Source organism: Pogoniulus pusillus, chromosome 30 (genome assembly GCF_015220805.1).
Source record: "Pogoniulus pusillus isolate bPogPus1 chromosome 30, bPogPus1.pri, whole genome shotgun sequence".
In the NCBI taxonomy this organism is placed as follows: Eukaryota; Metazoa; Chordata; class Aves; order Piciformes; family Lybiidae; genus Pogoniulus; species Pogoniulus pusillus.
The window spans coordinates 10,792,885-10,811,801 of record NC_087293.1 but is presented as its reverse complement, the minus strand read 5'-3'; the positions used below and the strand labels follow the sequence as shown (position 1 = coordinate 10,811,801).

Below are 18,917 nucleotides of genomic sequence, written 5' to 3'. Positions count from 1 at the left end.
AATCAACCAGGTTGGAAGAGACCTCCAACATCATCCAGTCCAACCTAGCGCCCAGCCCTATCCAATCAACTAGACCATGGCACTAAGTGCCTCATCCAGGCTTTTCTTGAAGACCCCCAGGGACGGTGCCTCCACCACCTCCTTGGGCAGCCCATTCCAATGGGAAATCACTCTCTCTGTGAAGAACTTTTTCCTAATATCCAGCCTATACCTACCCTGGCACAACTTGAGACTGTGTCCCCTTGTTCTATTGCTGGTTGCCTGGGAGAAGAGGCCACCCCCCACCTGGCTACAGCCTCCCTTCAGGTAGTTGTAGACATGTGCACAGGAATCGTAAAATGAAGCAACCACGTAGAGAAGAAGTGGAACAAAGTCAGCAGAGCACTTTCACAACAGGAACATTGCTCGCTGTGTGCTAATGAGAGGCTTTGTAGATCTTCTAACAATGGCTGAAGGCCTTTTCTGCTTGTTTGCTCAAGAAACCTTGGGCCACTTGAGCGTGCCAGAGTGTTTGCTCACATGCAGAGAACAGAAAGGTTCTCAGTTTCTCACCACCACCGCTAAAAGAAACCACAGACCAAAAATAAAAAGGGCTTTTAACCTGCAGGCTAAACCTGTGGTGGTTACCCTGCAACTGACAGCACCTCTGTGGCTTCTCTAGTGAGGTGTTGTGAAGGGTAACTACAGGTGGGTGGTTCTGGTTGGTTAAAGGGGTCAGAAAAATTGCAGGGTATGTCAACACAGAACTGGTTTAACTCGCTGTCCTGCTAGACTTGGGTCGCTCAGAGTCGTGGTGGCAGCTCTTCACAGGAGGTGAGAACTCAAAACCAGTTCAGCTCACTGTCCTGGGAGACTCAGGTTGCTCAGAGTCTTGGTGGCAGCTCTTCACAGGAGGTGAGAACTCAAACCAGTTCAGCTCACTGTCCTGGGAGACTCAGGTTGCTCAGAGTCTTGGTGGCAGCTCTGCATGGGAGATGTGAACTCAAAACCAGTTCTGCTCACTGTCCTGGGAGACTCAGGTCACTCAAAGTCTTGGTGGTAGCTCAGCATTTGCAGGTCTCCAGGATGTCACTCAGGGGGGCAAATATCAGCCCCATTTTGCAGGGAGGAACCACAAAGGCCAGAGAAGCAAAACAACAGCCCAAGGTAACACAGCAGCTTAGGCTGGGTGTTTCTTGGATCAGCTGAGAAATCCTCTTGAGATGGATATCAGCCTCTCTTATCCTCAGCTGCCCATATCCCCTGAAAGGTAACTGAGTCCTCTTTGTGACCTCAGTTACTGGAGCTTGGGCATCCCTTTAGGAGGTGGCACTCATGAGGACCACTTGTTCCAACATGTTCTCTCTCCTATTGAAGACCTGTGAGTGTTTATAGCTTCTTCTGGGAGCTGCTAGGTTTACCTATAGAGATGTGCCTGTGCATCTGCCAGAGGGATGGGATCAGGCTGTGTACCCACAGGGAACATCTCAGCTTCTCAGCTGAGCTCCAGCCAAGCCTTGTTGAGGGATAAGCTCCCTTGTGCTGTCCCGAGTGTGTCTTCTGCTGATACCTGTGTGGACAACTGATAGCATCGAGCATTAGCCCTGTGTGAATGCTGCTCCTCTTGAGCAGGACCCTTCCCTTCCCTGGGGCTGGACAGACAACCCCAGCAGCACTAAGCCCAGGAGCAGCGGAGGACACACCTTCATGACAGACTCAGCTCCCAGCCTCAAGTTCTCAGCCCTGCAGTAGCTGCCTGGGACTGAGCCTGCCTGAAACATGAGATGCTGGGAGGAGCAAAGGCATGGTGGTGCCTGCTCCCAGCTGGCTGGACTGGGCAGATGCAGGCTCAAATACAGGCTCCCTCCCCTTTCCACAGCAAGAGCCAAGTATCTGACTGAGGTGGAGGTAGAATTTCGCCCCGGGAGAAACCAAAGCTCAGGTTTCAAGGCTTCCCTACAGCCCTGTGGTCCTGGTGTTGAGCAGCCAGCACCCAGGGGTCCTTCACAACACCCTTTGTGTCCCTGAGAGCAGGGATGTGGTGGTGACCCTGGGCAGATGGATGTGGCCTTGTGAAAGTGAGCTGAGGCTGCACCCACGCTGGAGAAGCTGGAGAAGAATGCAAAGAATTCACTTTAATACTGAATTACCAACAGACAACACATAAAAAGCTCAGGAATTACCATGATCGTTCCCACAGTTTTCCCCTTGCTGGTGGCCGCTGTAAGGCACTGAAAGCCCACACTGATCCAGCCTGCATCCTCCCTGATCCCCAAAGAAACTCAGAGACACACTGCAGACATGGTGACCATGGAGGCCTCCCAGCCCCAGGGACTAGGCACTGCCTCAGCTCCAAAGCCTCCCCTGAGGACAGAGTCCTAGAGGACTTGATTCAGTCCCCCACCATCAACAAAGATTCTCTGTACATCTGCAGGTAGCTGAAGGTGTTGTGCTGGAGAAGGAGAGAACCCTGCTCCATTCTCTTTATTCCTGAATCCAGATCTTGCAGCTGGTTATTCCTGACTGGCTTCCCCCGTGCAAGGCTGGTATTTGCCTTCTGTGGCCTCAAGACCCAGGGCTGCATTTTGGCCCATATCTGTTGATCCAGGTCATAAGGATACTGAGCCCAGATATGAGATAACGCCACTGAAATTCAGGCTTCTCAGCTGCTGTTAGCATGACTCTCCCACCCAGAGCAGCTGCCTGAGGCTCCCCAGCACTGTGGCTCAGCTCTGGTTTGGAGAGCACTGTCCTGTGAACCTGTGAACCTTCAGCCAGAAGTGGAGCTTAGGTCTGAGTGAAGAACCAGGCTGGGGTCTGGACTGCTGAGATGTTCTGCTCCAGAAACCTGTAAGAGAGTGAGATCAAAACCCACACAGGGCAAGTAAGAGACTGTAGGACCAGAGAAGGATAGCAGCAAATGTCCCAGTTCCTTACAGACGCTCTGAGGAATGCAGTGCTGGGGATATGTCCTCACCTGGGATCCTACAACAGACAGGACAAACCACCCCTGGTGCTCACAAACCCCAGACTGCAGTATGTTCCTGGTATAAAAGAGACCCTCAAAGGGATGTGTCTCTGTGCTGCTTTACTTGGGCCAGAGAAGTATCAGATGGTAGGTGTATGTGTCTGCTCACCTGGCTCTCTTGCTCCATGGCCTGTAAGGTCACCTTCAGAGCCACTGCATTGGTCCTGGTACTCTTGGCCTGACAGAAGAGAAGGAGACAATTTGTACCTTCCTACATGTCCTACCCTAGTGTTGACCTTCACCAACAGCCAGACCCAGGTACAGCACTGGGAGAGTAGCTGCATGCACACTGCTTTGGCCAGACATGCTCGTGCTCCCTGGAGGGGTTTCAAAGCTGTGTAGACATAGTGCCCAGGGGACAAGGTTTAGTGGTAGACTTGGCAGTGCTGGGTTAATGGTTGGACTTGATGATCTTAAAGGTCTTCTCCAACGATTCTGTTCTATGAGACTGCAGCACCAGCTGGCACAAGGCAGTTTGCCCTCTCCTCTGGTTCTTGCCCAGCTGATGAGCACCGTGACAGACCCAGGCCAGGCCTGTTTGGCCCTTTCATTCTCCACTGCACTATCTTTCTGCCATGGGCAGCAAGACTCCTTCCCTGGCTTTCACAACACACTCCCACAGCAAAGGCTGACAGCACAGGGACAATGCCAAGGGAAAGAGCAATGGGATGGATGGGGAGATGGTAGGGATGAGGGGGCTCTGTGGTCCCCCAGACAAGGAGCAGTGTCTCCAGCACAAGCCCAGGGTGCATGGAGTAGAGAGCATGGCAGACCTGATCTCTGGAAACTGATTCTCTCCCAGCTCTGAGGATCAGCGTTTCAAAGAAGGGTGAGATCTGCTCATCTCAGCACTCTCAAACTCCCTGGAGCTGCTTCTTCCCCTCCCTTTCCACCTGCTCAGGGGATCAGCTGCTAAGCTCCTGAAATGCTGGGGTTTGCTGCTTTCTGCCAGAGCACAAGGAAATGCTTCTGAGGGGCTGAACAGCAGATGGGATTTTCTGTTGTTTGGCAGCTAAAAGGCAGTTAAGCAACCCGCTCGAATTCAATAAAGCCTCTGGAATACATTAAGAATCCAACCTCGGCAGCAACCCAAGTGCTGGGATGTTTGCTTTCATGACACACTCTGTGAATGATTACTTGTGACACCACTCCCAGAAAATCTGCTTCCTGCACCAGCCAGCTCAGAGCCTCACCGTGGCTACCAGCAGCAGGGGGAAGTGCAAGCGCAGTGAAAGCAGTTTGCAGAGCCTGGGTAGGGGCCTTGGGTGTCCTTATAGCTGTGGATTGACCTGAACCTGCCTTGCACTGACAGAAGGAATATTAAACTCTACAGTTCAAGAGCTGATGCTCCTCCCATCTCTGCCACTGACCGCAGGCAAGTCACGTTGGTAGCCTGTTTCTGCTTCCTCACCACAGCAGGAATGACCAATGTTCCTCCACTTGGAGGGTTGAGGACTGCAGCAGCACCTGCTCTGCACAAGACAACCCAGGACAGTGGCAGGGCCAAAGTCCCAGAGCCTGTCTCGATGAGGATCTGACCACACTCACTCAGCTTGGGCAGGTGACAGGGATGCCTGCAGGGACAGCCCCTGCCAGGGTGAGCAGAATAAGAGAACACAAAGGAAGAAATGAAGCTGTGGAGGTGCAAGCAGCTCCTTGCCCTACCTAAGGAACCTCCCAAGGAGGCACTGGGATGGAAAGTCTTTCTTACAAGGAAGATACACTTAGCCTTTCCCAGCAAAGCATCAGTGAGTCTTCCTACTGCCAGGGGAAGGTAATGAGCAAGTGCCAGACTGGCAGGTGCTGAAAAGCCCAAGCCCAGCCAAGCTCTGGGGACTCCATCAGCATAATGGCAGGAGCTTGGGGAATGGCACCAGTGATTACAGCTGGGCTGGTGTTAATCTGCTCATCTTGAGAGGGAATGCCAGCTCCTGATATTGCTGTTTCCCAGAACAGGAACTGCTATTCAAATGTAGCCAGCAATGGGAACTTGGCCTCTTTCTCCAACCACTGGACTCTCTGATTGCCAAATGTCTGGAGTGATCAGGCAAGCAGCAGCACTCAAAGGCATGCCATGATCCCTCACCGTGGTGCACAAGCAGCAAAGCAGCTTCAGGGAGGCAGAATTCCCACCTTCAGATCTAGAAGAGAGTGTGGAGTCCATCTGGGCTTGGAAATCAGGAAACCCCACTGCATGCCCATGATCTTTTCCAGATTGCAATTGAGACCCAGGGCCATCCCCAGCAGGCTGGGGGGGGCAGTGACCAGGGGGACTTTGGGCACTGGAGCTTCCCTAGGATGTGTGCAGGTACTGTAGCTCCTGCTGAGGAATGGGTCTGGCCTGGCCCAGGTGTTGTAAGGTCGTGCAAGAGCCGTGGTGGTGGGCAGGCTGTCAAACACACGGAAGCCTTCTTTGATGGCAAACTCCCAAGCCAGGTCAGCCACGAATTCTGCATCCTCTGGGCTGCTCTCACCTGGGGCTGGCCTCCCTAGGAACAAGACAAGACAGAGAAAGGCTCAAGTTGGATGGGACCTTAAAGATCACCTAGTCCCGACTCTGCTGCCAGGGACTCTTGATCAGACCAGGTTACTCAAAGCCACATCCAGCCTGATCTTAAACACTTCCAGGGATGAGGCATCCACAGCTTCTCTGGGCAACCTGCTCCACTGTCTTACCATCCTCATTGTAAAGAACTTCTTCCTAATGTCCAATCTAAATACACCCTGCTCTAGTTTCAAACCACTGCTCCTTGTCCTGTCACTACAAGCCCTTGTTCAAAAGTCCTTCTCCAGCTCTCCTGTAGTCCACTTCAGCTACTGGAAGGCTGCTCTAAGGTCTCCCTGGAGCCTTCTCTTCTCCAGGCTTAACAGCCCCAACTCTCTCAGCCTGTCCTTGCAGGAGAGGTGCTCCAACCCTCTGCTGATTTTGTGGCCTCTTCTGAACCCTCTCCAACAGATCCATGTCCTTCTGGTGTAGGGTTCCAGAGCTGGATGCAGTACTGCAGGTGGGGTCTCAACATCTTTGTTGGAAAGAGCCTATCTAGTCATACCCCAAACAGCACCGTGTGCCCTCGCCTGGGCCAGCCCAGCAGGACTTGAGGAGACTTCTCTCTAAGGAATATGAAAATAGCGTCTGGTTTTATTCTGATAAAGCCTCCCAGGCCAGGCCTGATTCGTGCAGATAAAGAGCACTGGGAGTTCACACCACCTCCCTGCTTCTGAGCTTCTCAGCCAAGGTGGTGCTTAGTTTGAAGGTCTGAGAGCTCCACCTGTAGGACGCGGCTCTGAGCTCTCAGCTCTGCCCTTTGCTCAGTTCTACCGAGAAAGAGAAGTGACCACACAGCAACCTCCCATCACACAAAGAGGAACAGGCCAGACCTTGCATCTAGCAAAAAGCAGTTTCTGGGAAATGTCCTCTGTGTGCTCCCTTTTGGCCTTTTCTTCTGTTTGCAGGGCACAGCCTGGCTAAATAACACAACCTGACCACACACCACAGCTCATCTGAGAGGTTTCAGCTGCCCCCCATCCTCCAGAGCCTGTGCTGGAGGTGGGAGAAAGCTCAGTGTTTTTTCAGGACACTTTGTTCCCATCCCTCTTGTCTACGTGCAGAAATAATTGGCTGCACAATGGATCCCAGGTCGTTCATCTCCAGAGTGAAAGGAGAGCTCTCATTTTGAGCCCTGACTTCCCACAGGAGCTCTCTGCTGAAAGCATAACACTGCTGGACACACCACGTTTTGCTGGAGCACCTGGGATTTCAGAGCTCTCAGGATTCTCGGCCAGATGTGCCCAAACCCTGTGGCACATTCTGCCAGTCTGATCTCCCCCAGTTCAGTTTAGAGCTCTTCCCACACTGGTGGGAACACAAGTGGGGAACAGGGCTGGCATGGTTGGGTTCCTCACCTGCCAGAGTGCGTTTGCAGAGTCCCTGCAGCGTTGCTGCCAGTCGGAAAAAGGCAAAGGCCATGTAGAAGTTCCAGTTCTCAGGAAGCTCCACTCCCATGTGGTCACAGTACATCTGGGAATACTCCTCTGCTGTGGGGACTCCCAGCTGCCCCAGGTCACACTTCCTCAAGCCTGGGAGATGTGAAGAGGCAACAGTGAGTCAGCAGACTGTGAGAAGCTCAGAACCCTCTAGGGATGCTGTGAGATTTGTGTCAGAGCTATGCAGATGTGGAGTATCCCATCCAACACCTGCATGTTGTGCCCACCCACATAGGTGACATGTGTATGGGGTGAGACTGTGAGAGCAGTGACTGACAGATCTTCCTCCTAAATGATGGAATCCTCTTGGTTTAACCTTGCATTTTTCTTTGCAACAAGTGTATAACTTTGTGGACAAATCCCTTCCAGGTTGGCCTGCTTCACACTTTTTCCTCCCAAAAGAGTTCCCCAGCTTCACAGTTGGAGTGAGAGGGGAAATTATTTTTAAAGGTAGTTTTGCAAGCTGTGAAGTGAGGTCCTTCTCACTGGGGCCATGGCATGACTGCTGACAAAGATCCTTGTATGGGAAAAGGGTGACAGTACCAACCAGGACAGGGAGCACACGGCAGAGCATCTACTAAATGGGTGGCAGATATGAGACAAAATGGGGCTGAAGTAACCATGGCACAGTGATTCCTGCACATGCATAAAGATATTTCCACTCTGGAGGGATGGAGGGGAGAAAGGGCAGAGCAGTTTCCAGCTGCAATGAGCCCAACTGCCAGCTGAGTTCTCTGGGCAGCAGCTAATCTGTTTCTGAACTCTAGTTCCTCTCTCCAAGTGCCAGACACGACTTTGCCCCTCTCTGTACCTCTGAGTGCACTAAAGTGAGGTGGCAGGAAGTAGGCCATACAGTTATTCGCCAAATCAGAGATGGGATCTCCTAGAGTTGAAAGCTTCCAGCCAAGGACAGCAAGGATTTCTGGCCTGTCTGGATGAAAGACCAGGTTGTCCATCCTGTATCAGAGGAAAGAAGAGATCAGAAAAGTCTCAAGTGCTCAGCAGCAGTAGCTGCTTTCCAGTGCTCTTCACTGCCTTCAAAACTGGCTGAGTCCTTTGGGAGGTTGCACAAGTGAAACATTAATTTCTGCAGGCATAGGTCAGAGAGCACTGAGATTACTCAATAGATGGTTAATGATGAACTGAACTGTGCTTTCAAGAATGAAACCAACTCGTTCAGAGCCTCAGATCATTAAACAGATGTTACAGGACAAGCTACCCAAAAAGTGAATCAGGCAAATCACTGTCCAGGAGAACCTTCTGGTCATTTCAAAGGCACAGAGTTAACTCCAGGCCCTGCACAGCCATGGGCTCCAGACGATCTGTAGCAGTTTGAGCCCCAGGAGAGGGCAGCAACCTGTTGAGGACGAAACAAAGAGCGCCCGTGCAGAGCTCCCCCCCCGGCTTCCAGTCACAATAGAAGTATGTCTGTTAAACCTCGTGAGAAGGAGCCGTGGCCCAGAGTTGGCACAAGCCTATGCTGCAGCCCCAGCCCTGACAACACAGAAGTAGCTCTGAGCACCCTTCACCTCTGTCCCCAGCCACCGCGCTCCTGAAAGGCCTCCCCTGTAACATCAGCAGGTTTCACCATACATCCTGCAGCACCTCCCCAGCCACCCAAACTCATGCAGCACTAAGTATCATTAGCAAGTTGCACCAGGACTGATTTCTGAGTATGGCAGAAACAGCTGAAGATCCTCCAGTGTTTAGTGTTCACAGTGATTGGGCCAAAAAACACCAAGGAGGCAGCCAGACTACAGCCCAGGCTTTCAGTTCCTGGCCCCCCTTTCCCTGCTCTCAAATGGGCACTGCTTTACCACAGATAAAACATGCTCCAGATGCAAGACAGCAGCAGTCAGAGCTCTTGGAATGTGTTTCTTGTGACAGATGCAAAGAACTTCAGCCTTCTAGATCTCATTTCCTAGGAGGGGCTGAACTTGTCCCAGAGCCCAGCTTTCAAACTGCTCTGAAGCTGCTGCACCAGCCCAGCTCAGTTCAGCAACTCTTTGGAGTCTTCCTGTTGCTTTGCATTCTCCCTCTTTACAGGGCAGAGCAGTACCTGAAGTCACCATGCACAAGTGTTGTCTTCTGAGACTCAGGGAAATGCAGAGGCAGCCACTGGATGAGTCTCTCCATGGCTGGAATGATGCCAGCCTCCACAGCTCGATACTGCTTTGTCCAGCTCTCAACTTGCTGCTGAATGTAGCTACCTGTAACAGAGGAAAAAAGACTCTCAGGGAAAGGGGCTGGCACGAAGGGGCTTCAAAAGAGATGCATAAAAGATGCATGCAGACAGCCAGTCTAGCACCCTGAGATAAGCTCCAAGTCAAATTGTGATTTCCAGGGGTCTCATACATTCTTAGCTGGACACTGAATTTGATATCCTGGTGGAAATAATCAGATCCTGGACAAAAATGTAACTTCTCCAACTCCAGGAGGCTAAGATAGCTCTGCAGAGACTGGAGTTGCTGAGAGAGTTTGAGGAGACAAAGCAGCAAGCAAATTACTCCTGCACCCACAGTGCAGCTCTTGCTCATGGCAGGAAGCTCTGTAAGGAAAACTACTGACAGGAAACACAGAGCTGGAGGGAGTAAAGCAGCTCACCGCACCCTCCCACACACCTGAGGATCCAGACATCCTGCTGCCCATCTTTGCTTTTCCAGCTGCCCCCAAGTTTGCCCCAAGTACCCTACCCAAGCCTGTCCTTTGAAATGTATCCAGGAGAATTCAGAAGAAAGCAGTGACAGAGGACAGAGAGCTTCTCTCACCATGCTGCCCAAGGTCCTCCAGCTTGGCTGCTCTGAGGTCTATGCCGTGGATCTTGGAGAGGACTTGACTCATGGCAGCATAAAGAGCCCTTCGCTGGCTGGGCTGCAGCGCAGGGAGGGAGGCATCACTGTAGACACGGCCAGCACAGTGCTCCATCAGGTAGAAAGCTGTACCAAGGGTGCTGGGGAACAAAGTGCAACCATCAGGGATGAGGTAAATCCTGCTATCTACCACCCCTCAAATGTCATCTGCACCTTTAAGGTGCCCTCAGGCCTTGCCTGCATGGCAAGGTGAAGACACCATAGCACTTGAGCACTCACCCAGCTGTGGTCTGGGCTCAGGTCCAGCCCAGGCTGCCAGCTGGTGGCACACAGCTGTGGTATGATCTGTCCTGGTCCCTCTAGTACCAGGAAACTTAGCATGAAGCTGGGCTACAGCACCAGCCCTCTCCCTGCCTCCCCTGCAGTGTGCTGCCAGGCTGCACAACACCAGAGGAGTGGACACACATTTAACTGCAGTGCAGAGACTTTATTACTGCAGCCAGCAGAGGTCTGAGTGTGGTTGTGCTGGCTGCAGCCTGTGTAGGGTGTCCTGGACTACAGTCTACTGTAGCTGTAGATCATGGGGCAAGTCTGAGGTCTGGCACTTAGAAAAATCACCTCCTGACTGGAAACCTGAGAATACTGAGTCAGTGGGGAGCCCTACAACATTATTTTATAGCTGCTCTTCAAAGGAAGACAGCTTTTTGATTAATTGCTAAAATAAGACACATCTAAAACAAGCCAAATAAAAGTGTTATTGTCCTTTGAACTTCTAGAGGCTCCCCTAGCCCAAGACAAAATCTAATCAGACCAGTACACTTTGTGAGGTCTGGCTCCTTCTTTCTTCTTCTCCCTTTCTCCTTCTTTTTCCTTCTCTCCTTTTCCCCTTCTCCTCCTTCTTCTCCTCCTCCCTTTCCTTTCTCCTCTCCTCTCCTCTCCTCTCCTCTCCTCTCCTCTCCTCTCCTCTCCTCTCCTCTCCTCTCCTCTCCTCTCCTCTCCTCTCCTCTCCTCTCCTCTCCTCTCCTCTCCTCTCCTCTCCTCTCCTCTCCTCTCCTCTCCTCTCTCCTCTCCTCTCGGGGGTAATCCTGCTGAAGCTGTCTAGCCGAGAGTGAAAGCTGGGGGACAAGATTACCTTCTGTCCTCACAGAGAGCAAGTACAGTGGGAACAGGAACTCCAGCCTCAGCGAGTGCCTTCAGCAGCCTGCCAGGGCGAGGCAGAGAGCAGTGTCAGCAAAGAAAGGCACCAGGGAATCGATACCAGAGCTGCATTGTTGCTAGGCAGACACAATATTAAAGAGAGTCTTGTGCTCAAACACTAAAATAACGTGGCTGGGGGTAGGGGAAGGCAGCACAGTAAAGTCTTTGTATAGCCCAGAGCCAGAGCTGGAAACATGCTCTGGAAAATGAAGGGGAGATTGCAGCAGCCCCCCAAGATGTGTCCTGCTGCTGTGCCGCTGAAGCAGGGATCTCTGGCACAGCAAATCTGTTTGCAGCATGACACCCCCCACCCCAGCATGGGGCTAGCCCTTAGCAGGCTACTTTCAGGTCACTTGCAGTGGTGTGCTACAACCTCTCTCCCACTCAAGATGCTAGACACGACAGTGAGGTCTCCTGAGAATGAGTCTTGTGAGGAGCAGATGAGGGAACCAGGGCTGTTCAACCTGGACAAAAGGAGGCTGAGGGAAAACCTGGTTCTCTACAAACCCCTAAAAAGAGGTTGGAGCCAGGTGGGAGTTGGTCTCTTCTCCCAAGGAACAAACTGTAGGACTAGAGGAAATAGCCTCCAGTTGCTCCAGGGGAGAGGAAAAATTTCTTCCCCAAAAGGGTTGTCAAGCCTTTTGTCACTCCACAGGTGTGGAGTTGTCACTCCACAGTGGTGGAGTCCCCATCCCTGCAGGGGTTTCATACCCATGGAGATGCAGTGCTGAGGGCCATGGTTTGGTGGTGACCTGGCAGTGCTGGGTTGGACCTGATAATCTTAAAGGTCTCTTTCAATCAAAACTGTTCTGTGATTCTGATGTGCTGGGATTGCTGTGGTGTGCTTTGTGGATTGGAAGGAGTGGGGAGGATGCTGTTCATAGGCACAGGGCCCCAGCTGCAAGGTGGTGGCACAGCTGTGTCTCTTGACCCAGGACTGCTGGTTCTATCTCTAGCAAACAGATTGCAGCTCGAGATGTGGAACTGTGCAAAATTCAGGGGAGGAGAATGTAGAAGGCAGGCCAGTTGTTTGGGATCTCCTACAAGAGTCCTCTCCATTGAGCTGGCATGAGGAGCACAGGCACCTCCTCACCTGTATTCCCTGCTGACAGCAGAGCCTGAGTGGCACAGGCTGTCAGAGAGCTCCTTCTTCAGCACCAGCAAGCGATCTCCAAACTTGACCAGGTAGGTCCTGGTCAACTGTCCACGGCCAAACTGCCGTAACATGAGTGGGCCTGAAGAGTTGAGAGAGCAGACAGGCATAATCCAGGACTATTTCTCACCACTCCTCCACGTCTTCCCCTTTCTGCAGCAATCAGGAACCTACACCTTGCTCTCATGCCCCAAATCCCTGGGGAGCATGGCAGTAGCTCAGAGATAGCTCACAGGCTGGGGATATTCCCAGCATCTCTTTGGAAACTTATGCTCAATTTACCCCCTCCAAAAATTATGAAGAAGTCCTAAAATGCAGTTTCCCATTGCTGGGAAACAGTGATGGATCACTGAAACCCAAATGGCTGCAACATTGGCTTGGAGATGAGGAGATTTTTGTTGACATTACTTTTCAATCCATCTGTTGGATGAATCAAAGAGCCAATGTTCCAGAACATGCAAGCATTTTGGTTGAAGGGCAAAAAGCACTGCAGTACCTGTGGCATGGCAACCAAAAACATTTTCAAGGTACTTCTGCAGATGATCTTTTGGAATTTCCATGTTTGGTCTCACTGAATGAGTATATGGAACAAACCCTTGCAATGGAAAACCCAGACAGGTTTCCAGCTCTTTGAGTGCTGCTTCTGGATCATCAACCTGAAAGCAGGAGATAGAGAGAGGGAAATGCTGGATAGTGGAAGATTAAATTGGGAAGGAAAGAGCTGTGCACATCTGTTATGTAGTGTGAGTCCAACAGCACTGACCCACTAAAAGATATGGGAATTCACAGGTCAGTCCCTGACAAGATGGAGTATCATTACCAACAGTGAGCCTCCTGCCTTGATCTCTGCCCTGGAGATGTACCTGTACAGTGAGCTGTACACTGTGAGCTTGGGCTGGGCCAAGAGCTGGAACTCCCTTTGTGCAGTCCTTAGGGAGCAGAATTCACTCTTCCCACCAGTCCTATGCTTATCCTTCCTTCGCTGAAGTAACCCCCCTGTGCTCACTGTCTCCAAAGCCTGGAGGTTAACCCTCTGCAACTATTTCCTATCGACTGAAAATCCAAAGAATCTCAGGGAATTTCCCAAAGTTTTTGAATATTAATAGTAAGATTAATATTCCTGCAGAAATTAATATTCAGAATTCAGAACAGAGTATTGATTTCCAATACACCTTTGAAAACCCTGAGCCTTTCCAGTCAAACACAGCATCTGGACTTAAAACCTTGAGTGCTGTGTCCAGTTCTGGGCTCCTCAATTCAAGAGAGATGTTGAGGTGCTGGAAGGTGTCCAGAGAAGGGCGACAAAGCTGCTGAGGGGCCTGGAACATAAGCATTATGAGGAGAGGCTGAGGGAACTGGGGTTGTTAAGCCTGGCAGGGCAGACCTCCTTGCTGTCCACAACTACCGGCAGGGAGGCTGTAGCCAGGTGGGGTTGGGCTCTTCTCCCAGGCAACCAGCAACAGAACAAGGGGACACAGTCTCAAGTTGTGCCAGGGGAGGTCTAGGCTGGATGTTAGGAGGAATTTGTTGGCAGAGAGAGTGATTGGCATTGGAATGGGCTGCCCAGGGAGGAGTCACCATTGCTGGAGGTGTTCAGGAAAAGCCTGGCTGAGGCACTTAGTGCCATGGTCTGGTTGATTGGATAGGGCTGGGTGATAGGTTGGACTGGATGATCTTGGAGGTCTCTTCCAACATGGTTGATTCTATGATTCTAAAAACCATACCTGGAGACCACCCTGGCTGCATTGCTTTGTACCTTCACTGTTTTAATGCCCAGCTGGGCTGCTGCTCTCAGGTTCTGGCTGCTGTTGTCAAGGAAGATGGATTCCTGGGGCTGAACACCCAAGCGCTTCAAGCACAGCTTGTAGATACCAGGATCTGGCTTGCACATCCCTTCCCAATAAGGTTCAACCATCTACAGCAACAACAAATGGATTATGCATGAGCCTGTTGTGGCCACAAACATGTGTGCAGTGCTGGAAATGCAGGGTGGGAGGGTGGGAAAGAGATTGACAGTCTAATTTACACATAAAATAAAGGACAGAGGGAATGGAGGGCTGACAGAACTGGATAGGACACAGTTCAAGTGACTGCGTGGGTGCCAGCTGCCTTGGCTGTGGTGCTCTCAACTCAAATTAGCTAAACAGGATGAGCCAGTCTTTGGATGGAAGATGCCCAACAAGATGTGGGAGACTCACTGGATGCACCAAGCCATACTGAACCAATTGAGCAGTGCTGTCCAAGAAAGGCTTGGCATGCACTACCAGCCAAATCACTTGGAAGAGCAGTGTCCTCACCATCACATCCAACAACCATGCCACAGCTCACAGCAGTAAAGACGTTGACTATAATCATCTGTCCAAATTTACTCTGCCCTAGTGAGGCCACAGCTGCAGTATCTAGTCTAGTTCTGGGCTCTCCAGTTCTAGAGAGACAAGGAACTACTGGAAAGAATCCAGTGCAGGCTACAAAGATGCTGGGGGAATGGAGCATCTCTGTGAGGAAGAAAGGCTGAGACTTGGGGCTGCTTAGCCTGGAGAAGAGCAGCCTGAGAGGAGATCGGCTCAATGTTCAGCAAGAGCTAAATAGTGGAAGACAGGAGGGTGGGCCTAGGCTCTTTTTAGTGGGGTAACAAGCCCAAGGGCCAATGGGAACAAACTGGAACCCAGAAGGTTCCATCTGAACAGAAGGAAAAGCTTCTTTTTTCCAAGGGTGCCAGAGCCTTGGAGCAGGCTGCCCAGAGAAGCTGTGGAGCCTCTCTTCCTCTGGAGAGATTCCAAACCCTCCTGGACATTGTGATCCTAGTCAACGTGCTGTGCATGGCCCTGCCTTAGCCAGGGGTGGGTGGTGGACTGAATGGTCTCCAGAGGTCCCTTCCAACCCCCATCACATGGAGATTCTGCAAATTTGGATCAAAAAAATACTGATTCACTCTCTGGATACTCACACTGGCCTCACACTCATAAAAAAATCCAAGCAGTATTTCACCCCTGCACTGACAGCCACTCAAGGAATAGAAATGAACCTATCAGATAGATATAAAAGCCAATGCTAATGGAAATCCACATTCAATTAATTCTTTCCCACTAATTACTGTGCAGTGTCGTTGCCTGCTGTCACAGAAGAGCCACACCACGAGAGTGATGACAGCAGATAGGCCATGGTTACTGAAGTGCTCTGAAAGAGTCTGGGATGAAAGGCAGCACAGAGCATCACTCCACTAAAAGAACTTCATAGGCACTGGTGTCACAAGTGTAATGCATGGAAAGCCAAGTTGATAATGACATCATGTTGCCTTTAAGCAGCTCCAGGTTTTAAATGTATCCATACAAATGTTTTTCACCAGCAATAGTGGCCAGCAGGACTAGAGAGGTGATTGGCCTCCTGTACTGGGCACTGGTGATGCCTCAGCTTGAGTACTGGGCTGAGCTTTAGGCCTCTCACTAATATGAGGACACAGAGATGCTGGAGTGTGTCTAAAGAAGAGCAACAAAGTTTGTGAGGAGTCTAGAGAACAGCTCTTGTGAGGAGTGGCTGAGGAAATTGGGGCTGTTCAGTCTGGGAAAAAGAATCATACAGTCATAGAATCAGTTAGGGTTGGAAGGGACCACAAGGGTCATCTAGTTCCAACCCCCCTGCCATGGGCAGGGACACCCATGGAGACTTTCTCTACACCTTCCTGAAGTGTGGCTGGACTCAGGTTGGGGTTGGTCTCTGTTCTTCCTAGTAACAACTGATAGGATGACAGGAAATGGTCTCAGGTTGTGCCAGGGCAGATTTAGGTTGAACATAGGGAACAATTTCTTCCCCAAAAGAGTTGTCAAGGCCCAGACCATACTGCCTAGGGCAGTGATTAAATCTGTCAGTCAGGCTCTCTCCAAGGCTCCGTCACCACAATGAGTTATGCCAGAAAACATTTTCACAGCCTGTTAGATTTATGTCTGCAGCTGTGGTTACCCCTCATTTGGTACCTGGTGTAAAGAATTCAAGTTGTTGCTTTTTGCAGACCTGGATACAGAAATGCACTTTTAAATCCCTCAAGGCTTACCACATCAAAGTGCTTTGGGTCCAGAGGCAAAAAGCTCTTTCCATCTAGCAGGCAGAAGCTGTTGTTTAGAAGAGCCGTCTTAAGACCTTCTGCACGGATACACTGCACTGCTTCTGCCATTATGGGGAGCTGTTTTATCATCTCATTTCTGATTAAGTCCAAGAGAAAAGAGTCCACTGGAACACAGACCTTTGCCTAAGAAACCAGAGAACAACCCCCCAAGAATGCTAATTAGTCATAAATGCTTTCTAGGCAGGGATGAAAATAAGAGTGGTTGGGTAGGCAGGTTGCTTGATCATCTTATCTTGCTGTCCTATTTCCTTTGCCAGCAGAAGGCAGGCAGAGAATCTCAAAGCTAAATTGCTTAGACCAAATAAGCAAATGTGCTTAGATTACTAATTCTCCAGAAGCAGCAGCTGAGAAGGGTTGCTCCAGGGAAGGAGCAATGCTCTAGGACTGCGCCTGCCATGGAGTCAAGGCAGGCTAGAGATAAATACTGCTCTACCATTCAGCAGGCAGGAGAGGAATTTGCATTTTAGGCTGAGCTATTTCAAAAATACTTTATTCCAAAGAGGATTCATGCATGCACTGCATTCCTGAAGTTGTGGTGGAGTGGCTCCTACTGACCTTAAGAACCCTCCCCAGAGACTGTGGTCTCCATTCATCGAGTATGTCTATGTACAAACTCGCAGCAAAAGCCTTTCAGCTGATCTCTTAACTCTCATCCTGGCCAATCCTAGAGGTGTCTTGAAATAAGAAAGATATGAAATATGCAGGAAGAGGCTCATAGAATTGAAGGCAGGTTCAGCTGACCATCCTGTCTGGATAACAGAATGATGACAGCAGTGAAAGGTTTGCCCTGATCAGACAGCAATGTTTCCTAGATGGTAAATCCAGACTCTTCCAGTGAAGGATTTCTTTTAAAAGCTCCTCTTTCCTCACTGAATCACCACACTGGAGGATCCTGTTTCCCTGCATTCAGAATCACAAAGAGAGGAGGGGGAATTTGGCTTACAATCTCAAAGCACTGCTGTCCCAGTTCCTGCAAGAACTCCACAGTTGTCAGCTCTCCTCTTGCATACTTCTGGGAGGGACTGGTTTCCTCTCCAGACAGCAGAGCTTGCTGGATGGTGCCAGCTGGAAGCCAGTTCTGGGCCTCCCAGTCTACACAGAGAAAAGCAAGAAAGCCAGGAAAGAACACCTATGGCATCATGAGAGGTGGGAAATGAGCCTGAAATCCCTCTGAGGTCTGATACATTAACCATCACATGCAAGAGCTAGTGTGTTGAACCGGAGTAATTTACCCAGACACAAACTTTGGGCATCCCCCTAAGTGAAGCTCCTTCCCTCTATTTTTTGTGTGGTACCTCTGAGGTGAAAACATGGAGGTGTGCTGAAGGGCTGTACCAATGGCATCAGATTGGACATTAGGAATAATTTCTTTCCTGCATGGGTTGTGATATCAGCTGGTGTCACCAGGATTACATTGGACATTAGGAACAATTTCCTTCCTGAAAGGCTTGGAACAGGCTGCCCAAGGCAGCGATGGAGTCACCACCACTGGAGGGATTTCAAATCTGAAGAGAAATGGTGCTGAAGGACATGGTTTAGTGGACACCTGTCAGTGCTGGGTTACAGGTGGTGTTGCTCTTAAAGGTCTCTTCCAACCAAAATTATTCTCTGACTCTGTGGTTACACAACAGCTTCGTTGCCAAATGGGTTCAGGCCCTGGCCTGGAGCTGTCCACACTGTTGTCATGTGCACCAGTTCTTGTACGTCTGATGACACAAGGAGGTACCACTGTCATCATCACAACTTCTGGAATATCTCACCAGAACCAGAGGCAGCTGAGAGGGACTCCTCAAATGTGCTTTCCCTCCATGCACAGAAACACCAGGAACAAACAAGAGATGAGATACACACCCACGATGGTCTTGTAAGGGGACGGGAGGAGCACTGCGCTTGCCTCAAAGATCACGGCTTTGTAATGGCACCAACCAGACCGACTCTGCTGGAGTGAGCTCCGAGGGTGCTGCCAGATCCCAGCCCGGAGCAGGTGAGGGACACCAGCAACACTCCTCAGGCACATGCCGCGGAAAGTCTGCAAGTGGCTCATGCTGACTGAGCAGAGAAGCTAGGACATAAAACACAGAACCACGGGGCTCAATATTGATTTGTGCACATTTCAGTGCCCCAGCCAAGCCAGGGCACCCCGACTGTGGCTTTACAAAGGGTCCTTATACCCTTCAAACCTTCAGGTAGGACACTGTTTGACTCATCACTCACACACACACACACACACTACTAAGAAAATTGTAACACAGCTGTATTTTCTCAGTGCTCTTGTGGCTTGTCTATCGATCCAGACGTCCACTAAACCAGCCTTGCTGGAGTTACTTATCTCTGACATCAGATGATGCTGGGAGGCTTTCAGAAACATGTTAGAGCAGCAATAGGCTGCTGGTGTTATCTAGATTATCCAGGAGTACCCTTTATCCTTTAGGGACAGCTCTAAGCCATGGAGCAAAGTCCTTAGTTCCAGGGTAGAGGGATTAAAACCCAATGATATTTTAAGGTCCCTTCCAACTCAAGCCAGGTTATGATTCTTTTAAGGATGAATCATACCAAAGGCTGGCACAGTCATAAACAGCAAGATAGCAGCATGGCAGGTGTGAGAAGAGAGCAAACAAGGGGAAGCTGTTTTATTTGTCGGAGGGA

At 50.5% G+C, this 18,917-nt stretch overlaps 1 protein-coding gene across 1 annotated transcript; it reads right to left on the bottom strand.

The window, feature by feature from the left end:
- Positions 1 to 2,094: 2,094 nt before the first annotated feature.
- ACAD10 (acyl-CoA dehydrogenase family member 10) lies at positions 2,095 to 18,774 on the bottom strand. The gene is made up of 14 exons (XM_064168749.1): positions 18,123 to 18,774; positions 17,215 to 17,363; positions 16,200 to 16,394; positions 13,908 to 14,066; positions 12,648 to 12,807; positions 12,092 to 12,233; positions 10,934 to 11,002; positions 9,760 to 9,941; positions 9,051 to 9,201; positions 7,803 to 7,948; positions 6,911 to 7,084; positions 5,141 to 5,496; positions 3,117 to 3,185; positions 2,095 to 2,827 (listed from the first exon to the last, which is right to left on the bottom strand). The coding sequence occupies exons 1-14, from the start codon at positions 18,313 to 18,315 to the stop codon at positions 2,750 to 2,752; spliced, it is 2,223 nt and encodes a 740-aa protein (XP_064024819.1). The 5' UTR covers positions 18,316 to 18,774; the 3' UTR covers positions 2,095 to 2,749.
- Positions 18,775 to 18,917: the final 143 nt, after the last annotated feature.

Coding starts and splice junctions, on each gene's coding strand:
- ACAD10 (XM_064168749.1), bottom strand. CDS start 18,315: ATGAGCCACTTGCAGACTTTCCGCGGCATGTGCCTGAGGAGTGTTGCT. Junction 12,808..13,907: donor TGGGCATTAAAACAGTGAAG/GTACAAAGCAAT, acceptor TCCTGCTTTCAG/GTTGATGATCCAGAAGCAGC. Junction 7,085..7,802: donor TCACTTTAGTGCACTCAGAG/GTACAGAGAGGG, acceptor CACATCTCCCAG/GCTTGAGGAAGTGTGACCTG.